The 23,082-nt window shown below is 33.2% G+C and overlaps 1 protein-coding gene across 3 annotated transcripts; it reads right to left on the bottom strand.

Moving 5' to 3' along the window:
- Positions 1-2,689: 2,689 nt before the first annotated feature.
- On the bottom strand, positions 2,690-23,050 carry LOC148618480 (hexosaminidase D-like). Of its 3 annotated transcripts, none has more exons than XM_088577466.1 (14): positions 22,967-23,050; positions 18,969-19,013; positions 18,528-18,582; positions 17,755-17,864; positions 17,433-17,520; positions 14,003-14,081; positions 13,616-13,701; positions 13,302-13,485; positions 11,144-11,212; positions 10,242-10,437; positions 7,984-8,148; positions 7,646-7,750; positions 6,966-7,052; positions 2,690-4,525 (listed from the first exon to the last, which is right to left on the bottom strand). In XM_088577466.1, the coding sequence occupies exons 2-14, from the start codon at positions 18,992-18,994 to the stop codon at positions 4,348-4,350; spliced, it is 1,428 nt and encodes a 475-aa protein (XP_088433592.1). In that variant the 5' UTR covers positions 18,995-19,013; positions 22,967-23,050; the 3' UTR covers positions 2,690-4,347. The 3 variants fall into 3 exon arrangements, with proteins under 3 accessions (XP_088433592.1, XP_088433590.1, XP_088433591.1); XM_088577464.1 differs by having other exon boundaries at positions 22,871-23,044; XM_088577465.1 differs by lacking the exon at positions 22,967-23,050 and adding an exon at positions 22,805-22,824.
- Between the last annotated feature and the right edge of the window lie 32 nt (positions 23,051-23,082).

The raw sequence follows: 23,082 nt of genomic DNA, 5'->3' as shown, positions 1-23,082 counted from the left end.
TCTAGGAAAGCAGAGGACGCTTACCCTACAGGTGCACCTGGTCCATGCTCCCAGTTTTTAGTGGAGTCCGAGTTGCTCATTTGCTTTTGTTACTTTGTATGTATGATTTTAGTTACTTTATGTTCTTTGTTGTGTATGTCTGTTTTCCATGTCAGGTCTTTGTCCCTGGATTACATTCTTTTGATTACTGCAATAACCTTGGTTCCCTTGATTACTCTTAAAGGTGTTCTGCATAGATCTGGGATGCAGATTTTTTATTTGACAAAAAAACATGGCCACTGTTACTTAAAATAGAACAAAGGGGTCAGACAGAAATTTTCACATATCTCTCCTGAATCCCTCAAGTTTAGCCAATTTCTGACACCAGTAATAGTATTCAGCATGATGAGATTGATCACTGGTCAGATTTTAGTTCTACTCTCTTAAACCATGGAGTCATTCCCCTCTTTAATTTTGTTCCCTATTTTTAATGTTATTTCTTTCAAAAATCTTCTCTGAAACTACTGAACCAATTAGAACCAAACTTGGTATGAATGTTCCTTAAGGTATTCTGCATAGATCTGATGTGGGTATTTTTTATCTATGGAAACATGGTTGCTGTTGCTAAAAAAAGAACATAGGGGTCAGTTGAAGGTTTTCTTAAATATCTCCTAACTCATCAGGTTTAGCCAAATTCTTTCAATTGCCAAAATGATCTTTATTATAAGGCCAACTTTGGTCTGCATTGGATCAAAGCCTTTGGATGACTATTGTTCTTACAAGGTGGAAAAATGGCATTTTTTTTTTTACAATTTGCAGCCAGTATCTGGAAAACTTTGATAGATAAAAAAGAAAACATTAATTTGCTGAAATGTATAAGGCCTACAATAGTCTGCAGTGATTGAAAGTGTTATCGCCCTTGAAAGGCAAACAATTTAACCAGGTGAGTGATTCAGGCTTCTGGGAGTGTCTTATTTTACACCATAGTATCCTTTAAATTGACTGTATGCCTGCTATTTTCACAATGATCAAAAACCTTCAGTGCTAACAGTACTTTGATTAATACAAATGTAATAATGTCTGGCAGAAGTTTGGTCAGTCAGTTTTGGTAAAACTCACTCGGTTAATTTCTAAATTAACAATAAAGGGAAATAAGCAAATGGCTGTCAGCCATTTCCTGAGTTTTTCAGTCAATAATCTGCATTTTTCACTTTTCCAGAGTCTTGGTCTTTCATTTTGCTAGGAGTTCTTTCTTATAATTGCTATTCATTTTATGGATCTGATAAAATAAAAATGAATTGCATGAGTATTGTAATAGTATTTTCTTGTACAAAATATGTTTCCTGCATCAAATTTGTTTTACTAAGGAAGTGTGCAATGTGAAATTGATACCTTACACAAAAACTTTAAGGGGTTAATTAGAATCACCTGTCTATTTGTCTGTGCATCCAAAGCATAATAAAGCATAATGGATTCATTCTGTCCACATAGTTTCTTAACCACTCAATAGATTTTAATAAAATTTTATGTGGATGTTAGATATCATATATAGATGTGCTTGGAGATATTTGATGTAGAATGCCAGCAATGTTGTAAGCACAACTCCTGCACTGATCAAAGGATTAAAGGTCAGATATCATATTTAGACATCCTTAAAAAATAATAATACTCAAGAATATATAGTATATTACCTATTGGAAGCAGGGGTGTTTTTTTTGCTCAACTGTATTTCTATTTGCTTCTCTATGAACATCTGTCAAGTAAAGCATATACATGTAGTTCTAAACAGAAACTGAATTTCACATTTTGATTGAAGAGAATGACTTGTTAATATTGTTAAATTGTTTAAAAATTTATATGTCTAAATGTTTTTATTCTAATGCCAAAAAAAAATAGTGTAGTTAATTAGGAATATCTAGGTAATTACTGAAAATTTCTAGAATTATGTAAATATTATGCAGGTGTAACGGTAGAGCATGATTTGACTCACAAAATTATACTCTGCCACCGAGGATCCAACCCTAGACCGCTCGGTGACAAGCCAGCGACAAACTGATTCGGCTAAAGAATTAATCCTTTAGCCAAATCAATTTACTGGCTATTAAAATTTCACTACCTACTACAATGCAGGTAGTCCGCCCTGCCACACAGGAATTTGTATTATAATTACTGAAATGTTATCAAGAAATCATTTTGGAACTTATTTGTACGAGTTATAATGGAACCATATGGTGCTATATAGCCGGAAAGCTGGAATTTATTGTCTGGTTGTTCAGGAAATAATTACATTTACTGTGCAGATCATTAAAATCTCCTTGGATAGTTGACTTTATATGTGATGTTTCATTAGTCAATGAAACATGTTGTCAGGCTATTTATAAAGGTCATGCCAAAAATTAAGTGGACTTCTTCTATTGATCACTGTGTATTGCCTATTTCCTATGTGTATCTAATGAAATCGAAATAATATATGAGAAACTGTAAGAATTAAATGTTTCATCGCCGTGTAAAAGCATTGACTGGTCCCACATTTTGGACATGAGGTATTAGCACACATCATTGAAAATGTGCTATGTTCAATGCTTTAACATGCCCATTAAGTATAAAAAATGAAACAGTCAATTCTTACAGTTTCTCTTATATTATTTCTATTTTATTTGATACACATAGGAAACAGGCAATACAATTACATTGCATAAACAAAGAAATCTTCAAGATTAGGTATTTTATTTTTTATCTTAGCAATTCATCTATCTGAAATGGAAGATATTATTCAAATTACATTTTTCATCCATTGTCCAAAGATCATTTCAAGACAATTTTGGGGTCAAATGCCAAGTGTTAATTGGATTGAGAAAGGTTTCTAATTTAATTTCCAATGGATGACAATCTGAAGATTAATAATGTATTCTTCATCAAAAAAGGAAGCAAAATGGCATTCGACCAGGATAAATGAAATGTCCTAGTAACAAAATCTCTATTGAATAGGCCAACATATTACATGGCCACACACTACAATATGTCGATAAAGCTAAATACCTTGGCATTACGATCCAATCTAACCTTAAATGGCACAGTCGTGTGAACAACATGCAATAAAGCCACCAATATATTAAGCTTCCCTAAAAGAAATTTAAACATCTGGTAAAGGTAAAGGAGCAGGCATATACATGGCTAGTCAGGCCATCACTGGAATATGCCTGCTCTATTTGGGATCCATACAATAAAGATGACATAAACAAAATAGAAATGATACAAAGGCGTGCAGCATGGTTTGTGACAAACAGGTATCCCATTACATCTACATCATGCAACATCTAAATTGAAGAAGCCTAGCTCATAGAGAATCAGACAAAAGATTAATAATACTATATAAAATCAATTATTTCCAAGTTACTATCACCAAAAACAGACTGCCTCTCAGACAGTTTCAGTGTCTGTTACAAGTCCAACAATATTTCCAAGAACCATCTAATTGTGGAACAGTATACCAGTAAACATTGTTATGAGTGACTCAGTCAAGTCATTCAAAACAACCATTTCAATTTACACTTACAATCATTAAACATCTACCTGTTTTTATAGTTCACATAACTCAATCTTATTGTTTATGTTTAAATGCACTAATTTAATTTAGTTTGGAAATTTTGTAAAAAGCATGCACCGAGAAAAGTGTCAGTATCTCCAGCTTGTTGAAGTTGGTCAGAAGATTGAAGAAGTAGAAATTATTTTGTTTGGGATTATTTGAATTGCACAGTGCAGACCAATCAATGTTAATGAAATCACAGTTAACCAAGCAAGGATACACAAAATAACCTAGTTTGCTCAATGAGAACCAACCAATCAGAAAACTTGTTATATATCAAATTGAATTATGTATTGAAATAACCAGTGTAAATGTGAGAGCTTTGCCTTTAAAAGATAGTTATCTAACCTTTTCTATTAATTTATATACAGTAACATGTTCATTAATTATCACACCACATAGTAATGCAGCAAAAAACACTTTATATATGGTGTATGCTAAAAGTTAAGCACTTCAATTTTTTTCAGTTTATAATTGCATGCTTTTTGCAGTGTTGTAAGGTGCCAAAAATATGGGCTGAATTTCCCAGTAAATTGAAAAGGACTCATGAGCTAATTTTTGCAATTCTGTGTAAATCTGAAAAAATAAGATAGCATTAAAATTCCCACTTGAATGTCATGAAATATACAATAAGTAACAAAACAAGATATGAAGACCACATCCTTTTTTTGCATATCAATTTTGACAACCCATCTTTTTTTCTAACAGTCTCCACTATGTCCTTCAGTCTCAATGCTGACAGCCCAATTATCTCTGGTAGCCTCAAAAATGTTCTTGTCTGTTCACATATCAATCAATGCTGACAGACCATTCTCTCTAGCAGTCTCGACTATATCCTTCAACTTATTCTTCTTAGGGATGAAATAAACATGTAGCCATTCCTCTACTGTTGATTCATAGAATACCTCAGCCAGGGATTGTTGAAGTCTAGTTTGTAAAACACAGAAACTTTCCAACAACCTACAATGAAAAAAACTCCAACTAAGAATTTAAATAGAGAATCTCACAAGTTTGCAACATGTCAATATTTTCCAATAACTAATAACAGACCTTAACTTTCAAGACAAGAACACGGTCTCAACTGATTCCTTAAAATTAAAAAAAAAATAGTATGAGCATAAAAAGAATTATTGAAAGGTATTTCAACATTCACATTGCTTCCATTAATTGTCTTAGTAGTTAAATAACAACGTCCTGTTCTACACTATGTGTGCAGTATTTTTTAAACTGCTCTGGTATGTAAGGCTACAGGTACATTCAAGAGACAAATATTCAATTTGATTCCATGTATTGCAACTCAGAAAGACAAGAGACAGGCAAACAGGAAGATTTCTCATTAATACTATAAGAGGATAAGACTTTGTTACCACATCACCAAAGCATTCATTATGTTGTTAATTTTTTTGTTGAGCCGATGAATTGAAATATGTATTTATTTGTAATAAAGAATTGTTGCAATAATGAAGGCAGAAAGTATTGTTCAAAATTATCATGATTTTGTTTCTTGAAATTTCTAACACATACTAGCATTAATTTTATAGGTTGCAATGGTTGACAGACTCACTTTGTCGGCTTTGATAATAACAGGCGTAATAAAAAGCGTCACCAAGTGCAACATGATACAACCCCAGTGATCAAACCCTAAACAGTGTGGACACAACATTAGTTTTTGACGCACTTAAGCATAGGGACTTACATTTCATTATGACCACAAGTGGTTTGAACACAATACAGCACAAAACTTGAAATTCAAATAAAAATTTTCTAAATCAGATCAATTTTTTTCTGGTGCTACCCCTTCGACACTTTATAACTAAAAAATCATCAAAGATATCTAAAATTTGATAATCATGTGCAGTCGTAGATTTTCAAGCAGTCCAATATTTTTTTTAATCCAACCAAAAAATAACAAGAGGCTCCCTCAAGCCTGAAAAGCTCTCCTGATTTTCTGTTAATTTTCAACTCTAACAAAAAGTTGTCCGACCCATAGTAGACTTTGGTAGGACTTATAAAGATCATTTCATCAATTGAAAGTTTCATTATTTTGATTATAGTTTTCAAGATACTGGCTGAAAACTGCTAAAAACATGATTTTTTGCTTTTCAAGGACCGTAACTCTAACAAGGAGTTGTCCAAAAATAAAAAGTCATTTTTCACTTTTCAAGGGCAATAACTCTTACAAGGAGACATCTGACAACTTTTATCCCTGAAGACTTCTGTAGGCCTTATAATAAGGATCATTTCAGCAATTGAAAGAATTTGGCTAAACCTAATGGTTTTGGAGATATAATATGCCAAAAACTGCTGTCAGACCCCTATATTCTATTTTAGTAAGGGCAGCCATGTTTTCCCACAGATCATAAATCCCCACATCAATTCTATGCAGGATACCCCAAGGAATATTCATACCAAGTATGGTTCTTATTGGTCAGGTAGTGTCAAAGAAGATTTTTGATGGAATAACATCAAAAATAGCAAAAAATGTTGAAAAAGGGTAATAATTCCAACATGGCTTAACAGATAACAACAAAAATTTTACCACAGATAGAATCATGCAGAACACTTTTCCTGGTCAGAATTTAGCTAAACCTAACAATTTTGGAAATATATGCGAAGAACAGTTGTCTGACCCCTATGTTCTATTTTTAGTAACAGGGGCCATGTTTTTCATTTTTAATCTGTTAAGCCATGTTGGAGTCATTGCCCTTTTCCAATGTTATTTGTTATTCTTAATGTTATTTCTTTCAAAAATCTTCTCCTTTGACACTAATTGACCAATTGGAACCAAACTTAGTATGAATGCTCCCTGGTTATCCTGCATAGAATTGATGTGGGGATTTTTTATCATGTTTTTTGACGGATCAAAAATCCTCACACCAGTTCTATGCAGGATACCCCAAGAAATATTCATATCAAGTTTGGTTCCAATTGGTCAAGTAGTGTCAGAGAAGAGTTTTGAAAAATAGTTAATGACGATAACATCGATAGACGACAACTGAAGTGATGGCAATAGCTCACGTGGCCTTTGGCCAGGTGAGCTTAAAAATCAATTTTTAGGGGTGAGGCTCCTTTGACCCCTTACAACTCAAAAACTGTAATTCATATCTGAAATCAGACTGGAAACAGCAAGCAGGAAGTCTTCACCCCCACAATCAAGTCTGACCATTGTGGTATAGAATACTGTATAACAATATCATTGAATATCATTCAAATTTTTTGTAAGTCTTATAAAAACTGAAATCACATAAGTCCCACATTCATTGAAGTAGAGAGTTTTCTTTTTCTTGCCTACTAAAATTACTGAGAATTATATATGTATTCTAATGGGACATTGATCAGATACAAACTATTTATGAATGCAGAGCAAGCTCTGTATTATTTTATATAGGTTTGAACTTACTTTGAAACTGCATTCAGTAGGGGTCCTACATGAACTGGATTGGTGGAACCTCTCTTCACATGGTAATCATTCATCCATGTAAAAATACTGAAAAGTGATATAACAATATATGTAGTATAATAAACAATCAAAGAATATCAAGCTGTAACTAAATCAATAACAAATATGGTACTGTTAACAATTACCATAACTGCAGATGTTATCATGCAAACATTCATTTTGTTTTAGCTTAAAATATTTTTCTAAAACAAGGATATTGGGCGTAGCAAGGACTTTTTCTCACATGGTTGAATACTGTTTTTTTTTTTTTTAATCCCGTCTGGTACTGCTCTGAATTTTTCCAAAGAGCATCACACGAATTAGATAGCTGTTCAGAGTATTTCATGGTATTGAGGAGGGGTAATGTGGCATGCTTGTGTTGCAGCATCACACAAATTAGATAGCTGTTCAGAGTAGTTCATTGTATTGAGGTGTGGTAATGTGGCATGCTTGTGTTGCAGCATCACATGAATTAAATAGCTGTTCAGAGTAGTTCATGGTATTGAGAAGGGGATATGTGGCATGCTTGTGTTGCAGCATAACATGAATTAAATAGCTGTTCAGAGTATGTCATGGTATTGAGGAGGGGTAATGTGGCATGCTTGTGTTGCAGTACGATGAATGATGATTCAGTAAGTTACCTTTCATTATGCATAAAATCTTCATATGAAGTCTCTAGTTGATTGAAATCAAGCATATCTCTGTACACATTATATCCTGGGAACTCACAAGGTGGTGCTCCTAGACTGTAATATCAAAAATCCATGAATTTTAAGTAAAAAACTTGTCTACATGTATAACCTTTTCACTTAAATATTACATCATTGTTCATATGGATACAACTTTCATAGTTTTTGCGCGTTATTTAAATCATGTCATTAATTTTTTTCCTTAAATAGATAAGCAGACAAATGATATCCATTAACAAATTAAATTTAAGATGACAACTGACTTCCTAGAACTGAAGAACTGAACTTACTATTGATATGGACTAATTGGCAATAAAGATTTAAATTTGAGAATCTGGGAAACACTATTATGGAGATCAGCATTAAATGTTCCTTTGTTGATAATAGACAGACAGACACCAAGACTAGGAAGAGCTTGTGGCAACAACTCACACAGGACAGCATAGTGATCATACCTACAAAAAGAATTGGTATTCATCATACATTCTCTATAGTTTTATAAGGTGAACAGCAATAACTATATTTGCTTGGGTGGGGAGCAACTTACCAGTAAAGACAATTGTAGTAATTTAAGTTACATTCACAAAACGTGGGGCAAGTCACCTCCCATGCACATATTGCCTCCAAACCCAAAAATTTAGATGCAGCACATTATTTTCACCCTTATAACTAAATTATAGCCAAATCCGAGCATGTTGAAATTTTGGTGGGAAAATCAGTCAATATAGCAACAGCAACTTTCACATGGTCAGGAATATTACTTGCCATGGTAACACCAAATTTCAAATCTTTGTGAAATGTCTGAATTCGAACTCAGCATGTCACTTTCACCCTAAATACAAAATTTTATCCAAATCAGAGCATTTTGAAATTTGGCTGGAAAATCAATTACCACGGCAGCAGGCATCAATCGTTTCTGTTTTTTTTCTTTTTTGCATAATCTTGTTTGGAATATCAAACTGTACCACTGTACTGAATTTCAAGTTCCTAGGCATCTAGGTTTCCGAGATATTGCTATGTCCAATATTTTGACCTTTTTTCCTTATTTGGCAGCCATTGCAAAATGGCCACCTTTTTTCAAAGTTTTGAAAACTTAAGGTACAATTCCAGATGGTACCAAATATGTGTGCAAAGTTTTGTAAGAATTGGCCAAACCATTTCTGAGAATTCTGCCTGAATAGTTCATTGATAGGAAGACCGAAGATGACGTAATAATAATAATAATAATAATAACAATAATTAATGTTTATGTTTTGTGAAACGTGGGGCAAGTCATCACCTGCACACATACTGCCTGGAAACCATAAAATGTTGATGCAATTATTTTCACTCAAAATTTAGATTCAGCATGTCATTTTCACCCTAGAAACCAAAGTTTATCCAAATGAGAGCAATTTAAAATTTTGGTGGGTAAATGGTTGCCATGGGAATGGAAACTTTCACTTCTTCTTGATATGTCAAAATACAAACTCAGCATGTCATCCTATTCATCCTAAAAATCAAATTTCATCCAGATCAGAGCATTCAGAAATTTTGGATGGAAAATCGGTTGCCATGCAACAGGACAACATATCGTTTTCATTTTTTAGCATAATCTTGTTTGGAATCAAACTGTACCATTGTACTGAATATCAAGTTCCTAGGCACCTAACTTCCCATGCTATTGCAATGTCCTATATTTTGACCTTTTTTCCTTATTTGGCAGCCATATTAAAATATCTGAGAATTTCTCTGGAAAAGTTCATTGATAGGAACATGGACGATGATAGAAAAATAATAATAATAATAATAAAAAGATTTATTATAAACAGATTAAATAGGGTTTATTTACAACAGAAAAGACAACAATTAAAGAGGTATATCTGAGGTTAACAATGTCAAATCAAGGTTCTAATATCTTAAATTTATCAAAATTTAAATAATACTTCGTATCATATTTAATGCCAGAATCTTCACTAGAAAAGAGATTGTTACATGGCATTACATGGGAAAAATTGCAACATATATTTTTATACGTTTTAAAACATATGTAAACATATGTTAAGGACTGGTATGGTAAAAATATGTTTTTGTGCTACTAAAAATACATGAACTCTTTTGTGCTATCAAAAATACATGTACATGATCTTGTATGTTTTAAAAAATCATATGAAAACCATATTCTCTTTATATGTTTTTTGTAAACATATAAACACCCTATCATTTTTATTTTTTTTTTTCCCACAAACTAATTTGTTAGTCAGAAATTTCATAAAGATATGATAAACATGTTTTCAAAACATATGAAATAGGTATGTTGCAATTTTACCTGTGTATTCTGTAGCATTTTTCTACCACTCATGAGAAGAAGAGTTATTTATAAATTTTCCCATTTCTTGGTATTATTACATTTCAGTCAGAGTATGTGTCTTTCTTATCAAAAGTTAAACTCCGAAAAAATGGCATCATAGAATGTGAACACTTGTCAGGTTAAACTGTTTGCTTTTCTTGACTTTAGTTGTGTCATCAATGGCATATTATTCAACACAGATTTTGACCTTTGACTGACCTTGACCATCCAGTTACTGCATAACCCCTTATTGCCTTGAACTTTGACTTCTCCTTTTCCATTACAGCCTGCCAGACTAAGTGGTTCTCTAAATGATAACCAATGTTTGTAACATACATATTGCAACCAGTTGCACCTTTGAATGCACTGGCTAACCAGATGTTAGGGAAAACTTTAGAAAACTTTTCCCAAATGTCTGAAATAAAAAATATACTGTGCTAAAATCATACTGATAAATCAATCATAACAGTGTATTGTCTTGGTCAAGTAGTTTTTGCTCTTGTGTTTACCGGTACTCAGAAGATAAAATTTAAGATCTCATCTTAAAATAGACAATTGAGGATGATGAACAACAAAACTCTACAACAAACAGGATGACAGATTTCTCCATTCTATATTGTTAAACAATCCAGCTGCCCCAGTGTATGGAGTTGTCATCTTATAGCTCATATATTTTGTAAAATATTGTAGTTATTATGTCAGCTTTCTCTTTTCAGATCATACAAAAACTAATGGATATTTGTCCATAGACTGACGTCTGCTTACAAAAAGCTCTACAGAAGTCACCATGACGATGTCATCAGCTTGTGTCTTACAAGAAGCTGCTAACCATTTGGAGCACTTGTGTTCATCACTGGCCTCAGCACAACGAAACTTCAAAAATTACTTAAGTCTGAGAAAATTCTTAACTGTTTGTGAAGTCATTGCTTTCAAAAACATTGATTGGAGTTACCATGTGTTCGAATTTTTTGTCTTTCTTTTGTTTGTCCTTGTGTGAGCTTAAACATCTTTAACATGCTTTACCCATGTATTACCCATCTTTGACACCCTCACTTTTATTGGCACTTTTTTTCACAGTATTTTCAATTTTCTTCATTTAAAATGTATTTATTGATATATACCTGGTGGTAAAAGAAACTTTGTCAGGTAATGCCAAACCATAGGTTCTACCAATCCTGCTAGACCTGATTCTGTAAAACACAAACAAGAATCTCTGAAAAATCCTAAATTGCTCACCTAGCAAACCATGCCCTATTAACTAAGAAAGTAAAGGTATCATGCTTTGTTATCATGTTTAACAAAAATTGCTGAAAATGAGCATATATTGATGAATTCTGTAAGTTCAACTGAGTACCTAAGGCACTGTAAATGTTGGAAATGCCTTCTAAGTGTTTTATAATCTCTGGAAAAAAAATTGAGCAGAAGTACCCTATGCTCTGTTATTCCACTTGGTCTTAGGGGACATTTGCCCAGTATACATTTGCTGAAAAATAACATAAAATGAAGTTAAACCATGGCCACACAACATTTTCATCATCAACATTCAACTCAGGAGACCATGTTTCCTGAATAAACCAAGTGTCGTTGAAATCAAAGCAAGTATAAAAATTAGTCGGAAAATGGCCACCCAGAATAAACTTTCGTCATCACTTTTCGACTTCGAACACAATAATTCCTAAAAATAAAACCATTAATCACTAGAATCCAAGCAACTGGTGAAAATTGTCACAAGATGGCTGCCAAAAAAAATTCAAACCATCATTTTGTGAACGATACCTTTAGAAACAATCATACCAACTTTCATTGACTTCAGTACAGTAGTTTCTGAGAAGATTTTTGAAAGTAATATATAAAAAAACAGCAAAAATGTCCAAAAAGGGAATTAACTCCAACATGGATCAACAGATTTTCACCAAAATTTGTCTATAGATAGATTGTATCATGCTGAACTATTCTACCCCCACGTCAGAATTTGGTTAATCCTTACAATTTTGGAAATATATGAGAAAAATTGCTGTCTGACCCCTTGATTGAAATTTAGTAATGGTGGCCATGCTTTACGACGGATCAAAAATCAAAACAATTATTTTGTGCAGGATATCCTACGGAACAACTATGCTAAGTTTCATCCAAATCCATTCTATAGTTTCAGTAGAAAAGATGTTTTAAAAATTGAACCATGGTGACAAACAATGACGATGGACTCAAAGTAATGAAAATAACTCAAATGGACAACTTCCAGAAGTATAAGTAAATGATAAGGTTTAAGTCTGTAACAATTTAATTCAGAGATTTTCCTTCTGTTTTTGGAAAAGGGTTCAAGGCCAAATCCAATGTAAAAATAGAGCAAAAAACAGTGACTTGGATCTCAATGCAAAAAAGGCTGTAATCACAGGGTATAATCTTATAAGACTGGAAAACCTGTGTATGGTATCAAATTATTCCACATTATTGCTTTTATCGAGAGGGTGCTGTATAATATCAACCCACATTACTGCTGTGATTCTGGGATTCTAACCTACTGGTAACAAGACATTACTGCTGTGATTAAGAGACACTTAGCTAAAAAGACATAATTCTAATTGACGTATTATATCATCACACATTATTGCTGTGATTAAGAGGCACTTACCTAACAAGACCGGTAATTCTGTGTGATGTATCATACCATCCACATTACTGCTGTGATTAAGAGGCACTTACATAACAAGACCGGTAACTCCGTGTGATGTATCATACCATCCCACATTACTGCTGTGATTAAGAGGCACTTACCTAACAAGACAGATAATTCTGATTGACGTATCATATCATCACACATTACTGCTGTGATTAAGAGGCACTTACCTAACAAGACCGGTAATTCTGTATGACGTATCATATCATCACACATTATTGCTGTGATTAAGAGGCACTTACCTAACAAGACCGGTAATTCTGTGTGATGTATCATATCATCACACATTACAGCTGTGATTAAGAGGCACTTACCTAACAAGACAGATAATTCTGTTTGACTTATCATACCATCCCACATTACTGCTGTGATTAAGAGGCACTTGCCTAACAAGACAGGTAATTCTGTTTGACTTATCATACCATCCCACATTACTGCTGTGATTAAGAGGCACTTGCCTAACAAGACAGGTAATTCTGTTTGACGTATCATACCATCCCACATTACTGCTGTGATTAAGAGGCACGTACCTAACAATACAGGTAATTCTGTGTGATGTATCATAGCATCACACATTATTGCTGTGATAAAGAGGCACTTACCTAACAAGACCGGTAATTCTGTGTGACGTATCATATCATCCCACATTATTGCTGTGATTGAGGGGTACTTGACCTTGATGAAGTTAAGTACAGCCTTGCAATGAGCAAAGAACAGATGTTGAGGGTTCAGGTTCTGTAGTGACATTCTCTTCTTACATTTTTCACAAATTCCAATGTGATAAACCTGAAACAAACATACAGAATAGTTGAAAAAAACAGGAACAGCAGAGAGGTCAAAAAACATATACCCTTTTAATACATGAAAAATAACTATAATTATATTTTTAGTATCAAGAACTGTATGTATCAATTACCTCATCCGCCCCAATATGAAACCACCGTATACCCTGATGCAATTCCATGATTTGGTCTATCATCATACACACAGCTGTTAGTGAATCTACAAAAAATATGATGAATCTTTAAAATCACCACTTATAATAATAAAGCATGATATGTGTAACACAATGCAAAATTAAAACCTAAAAACAGGAGCTATATACAAAAATTTATCATCATCAATTCTAAGCACATCAACCAATGAATGAAATTAACTTTCAAAGTACTGATTTTTATGTGTGGATTGGATATTGTGTTTTATTAGTTGACTCCTTAGCATGTGTCAATATGTATATGTCAATACTGCTTCTCATCAGCTGGTTTCTTCTTTAATGGCAACAGTAAAGTTCTGTTTTTCTTACCTGGATTAGAGGGACAGAGTGCCATTGGATAATTAGGAACTTCTCTCAATGTTCTAAACTTGTCATGTTTTAACACGAACTACAAAGGTACAAAGCAATTCAGGTAAATATTAAACAGAATCTGAATACATGTACACATTAACAAACAAGAGGTTCCAGGAGCCTGAATTCCTCACCTAGTTAAATTTTTGCCTTTCAAAGACAACAACTCTAACAAATAGTCAGACAGTTTTTACTCATTAGAAGACTTTGGTATGAATTATCATAAAGATCATTTCAGCAATTGAAAGTTTGTTTCTATCATAGTTTTCAAGATATTAGTTGAAAACAGTAACAAAAACTTCATTTTTCACTTTTCAAGGGCAATAACTCTTAACAAGGACTTGACTGGCATCTTTGATACCTGAACAGTTTTGTAGGCCTTTGAAAAAAATTGTCTAAATCTAATTTCTTTGGAGATATATGAGAAAACTTCTGTCTGACCTCTTTGTCTTATTTTTAGTAACAGCGGCCATGTTGTTCCATGTATCAAAAATCCTCACATCAGATCTATGCAGAATGTCCTAAGGAATGTTCATACTAAGGTTGGTTCTTATTGGTCTGGTAGTTTAAAAGGAGAAGATTTTAGAAAGAAATAGGATTAAAAATGGTTAACCGTTTAACAGAATAAAATGAAAATGTTACCAGAGATAGATCTTATCATGCTAAAAACTTAAGCCATGTGTCAGAATACGGCTTAGAGTAATGGTTTTTGAGATATGTGTGAAAAACTTCTGTTTGACCCCTATGTTCAATTTTTAGTAACAGCAGCCATGTTTTTCAACAGATAAAAAATCCCCACATCAGTTCTATCAACTATACCCTAGGAACACTCAAGTTTGGTTCTTATTGGTCCTGTTGTTTAAGGTGCACTATACAGTTACATTAAGGCACACTGTTTCGCACACCAAGTTACCCCGGTCAAATTTTGTAAAACTTAAAATTAAAAGTTGAAATTTGGTGGATAAATTCTTAAATGTAGTTAAGCATTTATACATAGGCAGATGTAATATATGTAATGGTAAACAGGTGTAATTTAAATGAAGAATGGTATCCGGAACGTTTCAGTCCCCTACCGTATTAGCTTCTCTCCTCAGCATCAGATGGCTGATTTCCAAAATACCTGATTTTGCACGAACTAAAACTGTGAGAGAATGAATCGAAAAGGGTCTTATTATTTTTACCATTTTTCCACCTACTTTTTGACTCTATGAAGACGTTAATAGGACTTATATTAAAGGATCATTTCATCAATTGAAAGTTTCATTCTATTTACTACAGTTTTCAAGATATTGGCTGAAAACTTCTAAAAACATCATTTTCGGCCTTTCAAGGGCAATAACTCTAACAAGGAGTCATGAGAAGTTTGATCCCTGCAAACGTTTGTAGGCCTTATCATAAAGATCATTTCAGCAATTGAGTTTCTTTTTCACATTTCAAGGGCAATAACTCTTATATGGAGTCGTCTGACAACTTTGAACCCTAGAGACTTCTGTAGGCCTTATAAAAGAATCATTTCAGTAATAAAAAGAATTTGGCTAAACCTTACAGTTTTTGAGATACATGAGTAAAACTTCTGACTGACTGTTTGTTCTGGTAACAGTGGCTATGTTCTTCCATGGATCAAAATCCCTACATCAGTTCTATGAAAAAAAACAAGGAAATTTCATACCAAATTCAGTTCAAACTGCTCAAGTAGTATTAAAGAAGATTTTTGAAAGAAATAACATTAAAAATAGCAAAGTAACTTTGAAAAAGGGCAATAACTCCAACACGTCTTGTCAGATTAAAAAATAATCTTACTGCCGATAGATCTCATTATGCCGGACAACTTAATCCCATATCAGAATTTACTTAACCTTACAGTTTTGGTTAAATACATGTATATGCATAAAACTACTGCCTTACCTCTATGTTCTACTTTTAGTAGCAGTGGCCATGTTTTTGGATGAATAAAAAATCCCCATATCTATGCAGGATACCCCCAGGAAAAATTCAAACCAAATCTGGTTTCCGTTGGTTAAGTAGTATTACAGAAGATTTTTGAAAGAAATAACATTAAGAATAGCAAAAAAAAAAAGTAAAAAAAAGGGCAATAACTCCAATATGGCTAGACAGATTAACACGAAAATTTGACCACAGATAGGTCTCATCATGCTGAACACTTTTACCCAGTCAGAATTTGGCTAAACCTAACCGTATGGAGATATATGTGAAAAACTACTATCTGACACCTATCTTCTTTTTTTTTGTACTGCGGCAATCAGGATTCCCCAAGAAACATTCATACCAAGTTTGGTTCCATTTGGTCAAGTAGTGTCAGAGGAGAAGAATTTTGAAAGAAATAACATTAAAGCTGCATTAGCTGTCATTTTCGTGAATTTTTGTTTCTGTTGAAATATGCCTTAACCTTACATTATTTCTACTAAATTGTACTTTTGTACTTTTCTTATATTATTTCATTTGATATCCACAAATAAAATGCATCAAATACATGAAATAGGTGTCTATATATTTACTGTCTTGCAACACAAAAAATCGACCTAGTTAAATTTGTATGCATGTGACTTCTGGTGACCTTAATACGCACATATGCCGTAAGGGTCTCTTCTTTAATAACAAATCTGATTGCAAAGCAAAAGTGGTTATTCAACGGCAAGGAAGACCGACAGACTCAAGCCATAAAAGAAAAAAGTTGGAATACAACGCAAGGATCCTTTTGAAATTTACGTATTGTGATATAATGTGGCACAAATATGGTCATTATTCATTTTTAAAATTAATCAAGAACTAGATGAAATTATATGAAAACAAGACAAGTGCTTACCTGTGTATCCGTTATTGTTATTTTTTAATCAAGGTTAAAGTATTTTTAGCAAGGTGATTGGCCTATTGACAATCTATGGCGAAAAATAATTAGATCAGAGCTATGGATCTTCTCTGATTAAAAAAAACATTGTTTTCACAATATTCTGTAGGTATTATCAACATTTATTGCTTCAATTGCATTACTACGAACTTATTTCATTGAATCAGCAAAATTCAGTAGAATCAAAACTGAACAAATTTGGCAGCTAATGCAGCTTTAAAAATAGCAAAAAAATGTCAAATAGGGAAATAACTACAACATGGCTTAACAGATTAAAATGAAATTTTGACCACAGATAGATCTCATCATGCTGAACACTTTAACCCAGGTCAGCATTAAGCTTAACCTAACTGTTTTGGACATATATGTGAACATCTACTGTCTGACCCCTATGTCCATTTTTAGTAATGGTAGCCATGTATTTTGACAGATCAAAAATCCCAAAGTGATGGCAATAGTTCACATGGCCTTCTTATTTTCATATATTTTCATCTCTTTTCACAGCTTAACTTAAAATCTTACTTCAAAATGGCCAAATGATTGTACAAGTGGTATAATAATCAACTGATTTTCTTCAGCAAGTTCCTGTATTCTGTATACTGCTTCTTTGCTGAAAAAAAAAAAAATATATATATATAAATAAAACTCATTGAAGTCCCTATCAATAAACTGTCATGCTCCATTGACTTATAAAGTATTTATGATTATCCCTTCTTCAATAAATAATCTGCTAGTACTTTTCAGACTGTTACCACTGTCCATGTACATAGACATATTACTTCAAATTCTCACTACTGAGTTTTTTTTCTGCTTGTTACCAAGACAATGAGATATTCTAAGTTACCTGTATGCATGAGGGGAGGCTAATTCACTTAGATCTCCATGATATGGAAACATATCTTCATATTCAACAAGTAACCCTGTTGCACCCAATTTCTTGAACATGGGAATCACCTAAAAATCAATTTCAAATTTTACAGAAAATTATATAATACAATGTGAAAAGTTGTTCTTGAACAGATAAAAATAACATTCCAACATTCATATAGTTAATTTCTTCAAAAAAGAACATATAGTGAAGAAGGTTGTTATTTTCGAAAAAGTAAGTGTCCTTGTTTTAAAAAAGGTTTAAAAACTCTTTTTTTTTTCTTGCATTCTGTAATGTGGTTTGTGATTCTTAACCGTTTTCAAGTGATGGACCCTTTTTCATTTTAATTGATATGACAATTTTGTTTTCTCAATTTCTTTTTATTGGTTAATTCTTATTTTTAAACATTTTGCCAATAGTTACGATTGTTGTATTTCTTTTCCTTTATGGTTCAACCCTATTTTAGCTAAACTGGTTGCATTTTTCATTGATCTACTAGCTACATTATGTAATTACAAATACAATCTTTTATTACCACATTGTCAATGTATTACTTGAGTATATGTAACATCTTTTATTATCACAATGTCAATGTATATATCATAAAGAATGGAAATTATCACATTTTATAATATATTGTTTAACTCTATTGTTCATATATATGCATTATGACCAGATGCTTTTCAATTGGAATATTTACTAAAGAGGTATTACATATAATATATAAAAATGATTTAGTAATGAAATACCTGTTCTAGATACTCCACCTTTGGCGGGGCACCCTTCAGGTCAAGGTGAACCAGACTGAAAATATTAATTAGTATTCAAGTTATTATGTTTCTTCAGATATAAAGTTAAACAACAAAGTTATGGATGGCGGGCCCTCGTAAATTCAGTAATATTAGATAATATGAATAAAGACATATAAAACTGTTATTTTAAATATAAACTGATACAAGAATTTCTAATCCATTTTAATTAATTTATCTTATTAGGGTATCCATGTAAGATATACTGGCATTGGATATACATGTACCTGTTGTGGTTCAGCCTGTATTTCTTTCTAAACAGTACAGAAAATCCTACCAGGATTATGACTAATTATTTGAAATTAGAAAACTGCTTAACATAAGATGCAAACATGGGTGTTGACCAAACCAATTTTTAGAAGTGCTATGAGATACACTAACCTATGATTCTGGTCCATTAGATTCATCTCTGTTAATTGGAATAACCTGATAAAGAAATAAAACAGAAATATAAAAGTTATGTAAATGCAATCTTTCTCACCTCTTTTGGTTCCAAGATAGAAGTATAGAATTAAAGTTACTTCTGATAATCATGTGGAATACAAATACATATATACAAATATTTTATTAGCTCCAACACAATTACAATAAGTTGTTAAGGCTGAAATAAAAAAAAAGCCTACATTTTATATAGAGATACATGTAATATATCGATGTGAGGATGAGTTGAGATGTAGCACATGATAATACTGCCAGTATCGAAAGTAACTATTTTACTCTGTTATTCAGTAATCTTATAATTGCATTTTTGATCATTTCAATATACATTTAGCAAAAAATCTAGTAGTGCGACTATAGGCTGTCCGTGTGTGACTTCAGTTTCATTCAAAACTCCAAAGAAAATATGAGATGATGTCACAATCACTCCCAATGTTTTGACTGATATTTTTTTCAATATCTTTTCATTTATGAGATCTAGAAAAAATTCAAAGGAAAAGAGTACAGATTACTGATAATAGTAAATATACAACTACGACTATTAATAGATCTATAATTCTTTTCTGCTGATTGACAACTTTTAATAAAAAGCTTCACAAGCATGATACGACCACAGTAGTAAAGCCCTGAACAATTGGGGCAAGTGTGCATGGACACAATACTAGTTTTTGACACACTTAAGCATAAGGACTTACAATTTATTTTGGACACATCAAATAGTTTTGGACACTATTTTGCACAAAATTTTAAATCAAATTAAAAATTTTCAAAATTAGACCAAAAATAAAATAAATTTTTCAGGTGTGCAGGCCCCTTTGACCCCTTATAACTAGACAACCATAAGAGATATCTGAAATCTGATTGTAAAACACAGGCAGGGATTTTTATGACAAATCCAATCAAGTAATTTTTTTAAATCAGACCAAAAATAAAACATGAGGCTCTCGAAGAGCCTGAATCGCTTACCTGTCAAATCATGCCTTATTAACCAAGTAAGTAAAGATACCGTGTTTGACCAAAAAATTGCAGAAAAAGAGCATATTTTGATGAATGTTGAAAGTTCAACTGAGTAACTAAGGCACTGTTAAATGTTGGAAATACCTTCAAAGTGTCTTTAGAATCTCTGGAAAAAATTTAGGCAGGGGTCCCCATATGCCCTGATATCCAATTGGGTCAAGGGGAATTCCCAGCGCCCTAGACCATTCGACCAGCTAGGCTATAGCCTAGCTGGTCAAGTGGTCTAGGGCGCTGGATTTAGTGCAGGCGGTGTTGACATAGATGTCACAGCGGTACAAGTTCGAGTCCCGCGGAGGGAACGACCAAAAATTTGCATCGCAAATTTGACAGTTCTAACATCATTGGGAATTTTTCAGACCTTTCTATACGTTTAAAAAATCATTTGAATCTGAGCAACTGGTGAAAATGGCAAAAAAATGGGCGCCATTTTGAAAATGGCCACCAAAAAAAATCAAAACTTTTAGTCAACTCAGAACATTATGTTTATCATTATAGTAGCTATTATCTTCATTATTCTTCTATCATTGATGAAAAAATAGCAAAAAAGCATTTTGACTCCTATGTTCTACTGTTATTGAACAAGTCATGTTTTTTTGACTGATGAAAAATTTTCAAATTTCAGTTTGCTGCAAGATGCCCTAAGGAACAATTATGCCAACTTTCATTAAATTTTGTCTCACAGTTTCAGAGAAGATTTTCAAAGTTGTACACGTGAAAAACGACCAAAAAAAATAGGTCCATCTTCTGATGGTGAACAATATAGATAATAGTCAGAATTTTGCTAATTTCAACCTTTTTTGAGTTATTTGCAAAAAAAAAGCTATTATGACCCCTATGTTCTTTTTATAATAACAGCAGTCATGTTTTTTGATATTAGAAATATTTTAACAATCAGTTTGTGCAGGATACCCTAAGGAACAACCATGCCAAGTTTCATGCCTACTGGTACAGCAGTTTCAAAGGAGGAGATGTTTGAAAAAAGCTAACAACAACAATTCAAAGTGATGACAATAGCTCACAAGGCCTTTCGGCTAGGTGAGCTAAAAAAGTCGATTTTTTGGGGAGTGGCACCTTTGAGCCCTTATAATTCAAAAACCTTAAGAGATATCTGAAATCTGATTGCAAGATGCTGGCAGGAATTTTTAAGAGGCATGTAATATAAAAAGAGTAATCAAGGGAACCAAGATTGTAGCGGTAATCAAAAGAATGTAATCCAAGGACAAAGACCAGACACAGAAAACAGACATACACAACAAAGAACATAAAGTAACTAAAATCATACATACAAAGTAACAAAAGCAAATGAGCAACTCGGACTCCACTAAAAACTGGGAGCATGGATCAGGTGCACCAGTAGGATAAACGTCCTCTGCTTTTATAGAAACACCCGCAGAGTTGCTCATAAAAAAGTCAAGTCCGGGGTAGACAAAAGAGGAAAGGAAAACTATGACCCATTGAATAAATCAGTTTTCATGGTGCAGATGAATACACCATAATGATCCACGAGTTCATGATGACGACCATAAAACTTCTGTAGTGACGACTTCAATCTTGTAGCAACATAACCCAGTTCCAGAAGCCTATCTGTTAGAGTTCTAGCGCGATACAAAAAGTCTGCGTAGTTTCGGCAAGCTCTCGCATAACATATGAGTTATGATATAAAGACTCCATAAGCAGGTGCTGAAGGGATGTTGCCACAGATGAAAGGAAATTTGACAATTCTGAATGAAAAGTCATCATGTTTGTCGTAAAGTTTGGTCAATAGTTTTCCTTCACCATCGATTTCTAAGTGTAGGTCAAGATGTAAGGTTGACTTCATAGTGCTAGCTATAGGTTAGTAATTTTAATTTTTGAGCAGCATAGTTCTGATTCACTCTATGCATTTCAGAATTATGAATGAAATAAAAAGAATGTTTCGTTGTGTGTTGACACTAACTAACCATAAGTCTCAAGTCTTGTTGACTTCATTTACTCTAAGGAGAAACAGCCTAATTTTCCTTTCCTTGTTTGTCTGCCCCAGACTTGACTTTTTGTGAGCAACTCAGTGGGTATTTCTGGAGGGGCGGAGGGTGCTTGCCCTGCCAGTGCTCCTGGTCCATGCTCCTGGTTTTTAGTGGAGTCCGAGTTGCTCATTTACGGTTGTTACTTTGTATGTATGATTTTAGTTACTTTATGTTCTTTGTAGTGTATGTCTGTTTTCCATGTCTGGTCTTTGTCCCTGGATTACATTCTTTTGATTACCGCTATAACCTCGGTTCCCTTGATTACTCTTTCAAAGGTAATTTAAGGCAATATCACTGGGATCTTCCTACGATTCTTTCAAACATTATTTTGAAATCTAAGGGGTGGTTTGATTGCACCTGTCTGCTTGACCGTCCAAATAATCTTGAAGCCAGCACAGGGAATTGCTCCGGAAGCATGCACTTTCAAATATGCAGTCTGACTGGTATCAACAAGAAATACTAGTCTGGCTACATAACTATTATAGTGGAAGCAAGCCTGTGTGAAGTCAGTAACTGTGACAAGATGTTCAGATGATGTTTTAGTATATAGGAACAGTAGGTCTTAACATAAAACAACATCCCATCTTATGTTTATTTTCCATATTTTCATGGGAATAGACAAATAAACAATTTTCTGCACTTGAGACTTATGGTTAGTTGGTGTCAACAAACAACTAAACATTCTACTTATTTGATTCATAATTTTGAAATGTATAGAGTGAATCAGAACTACGCTGCTCAAAAATTAAAATTACTAACCTACACTATAGCTAGCACTATAGTCTATACTAGTATAGCGCAGTAATACTATCCAAGGCTTGCTACCTTCCAAAATTTCTCTGTTTTTCGGAATTGACAGTATGTTCAGTTGATTAATACTGTTGATATAGAGGGAAAACGTTCCAATAACAAAACACTAACTTGTGCAAAAAAAATATTCTTTTACAATCAATCAAGACTTGTCAAGCTTTTTTTTTGATTTCCTGTTTACTTTCGGAAGATTCCCGATTCTTGACTTTTAGTTCGACTTTTTGTGT

This window comes from Perna viridis, chromosome 4 (assembly GCF_037379345.1).
Source record: "Perna viridis isolate PV_CMFRI_1.1 ecotype Kerala chromosome 4, ASM3737934v1, whole genome shotgun sequence".
Classification (NCBI taxonomy): domain Eukaryota; kingdom Metazoa; phylum Mollusca; class Bivalvia; order Mytilida; family Mytilidae; genus Perna; species Perna viridis.
This window is presented reverse-complemented; position numbering and strand designations above follow the sequence as displayed.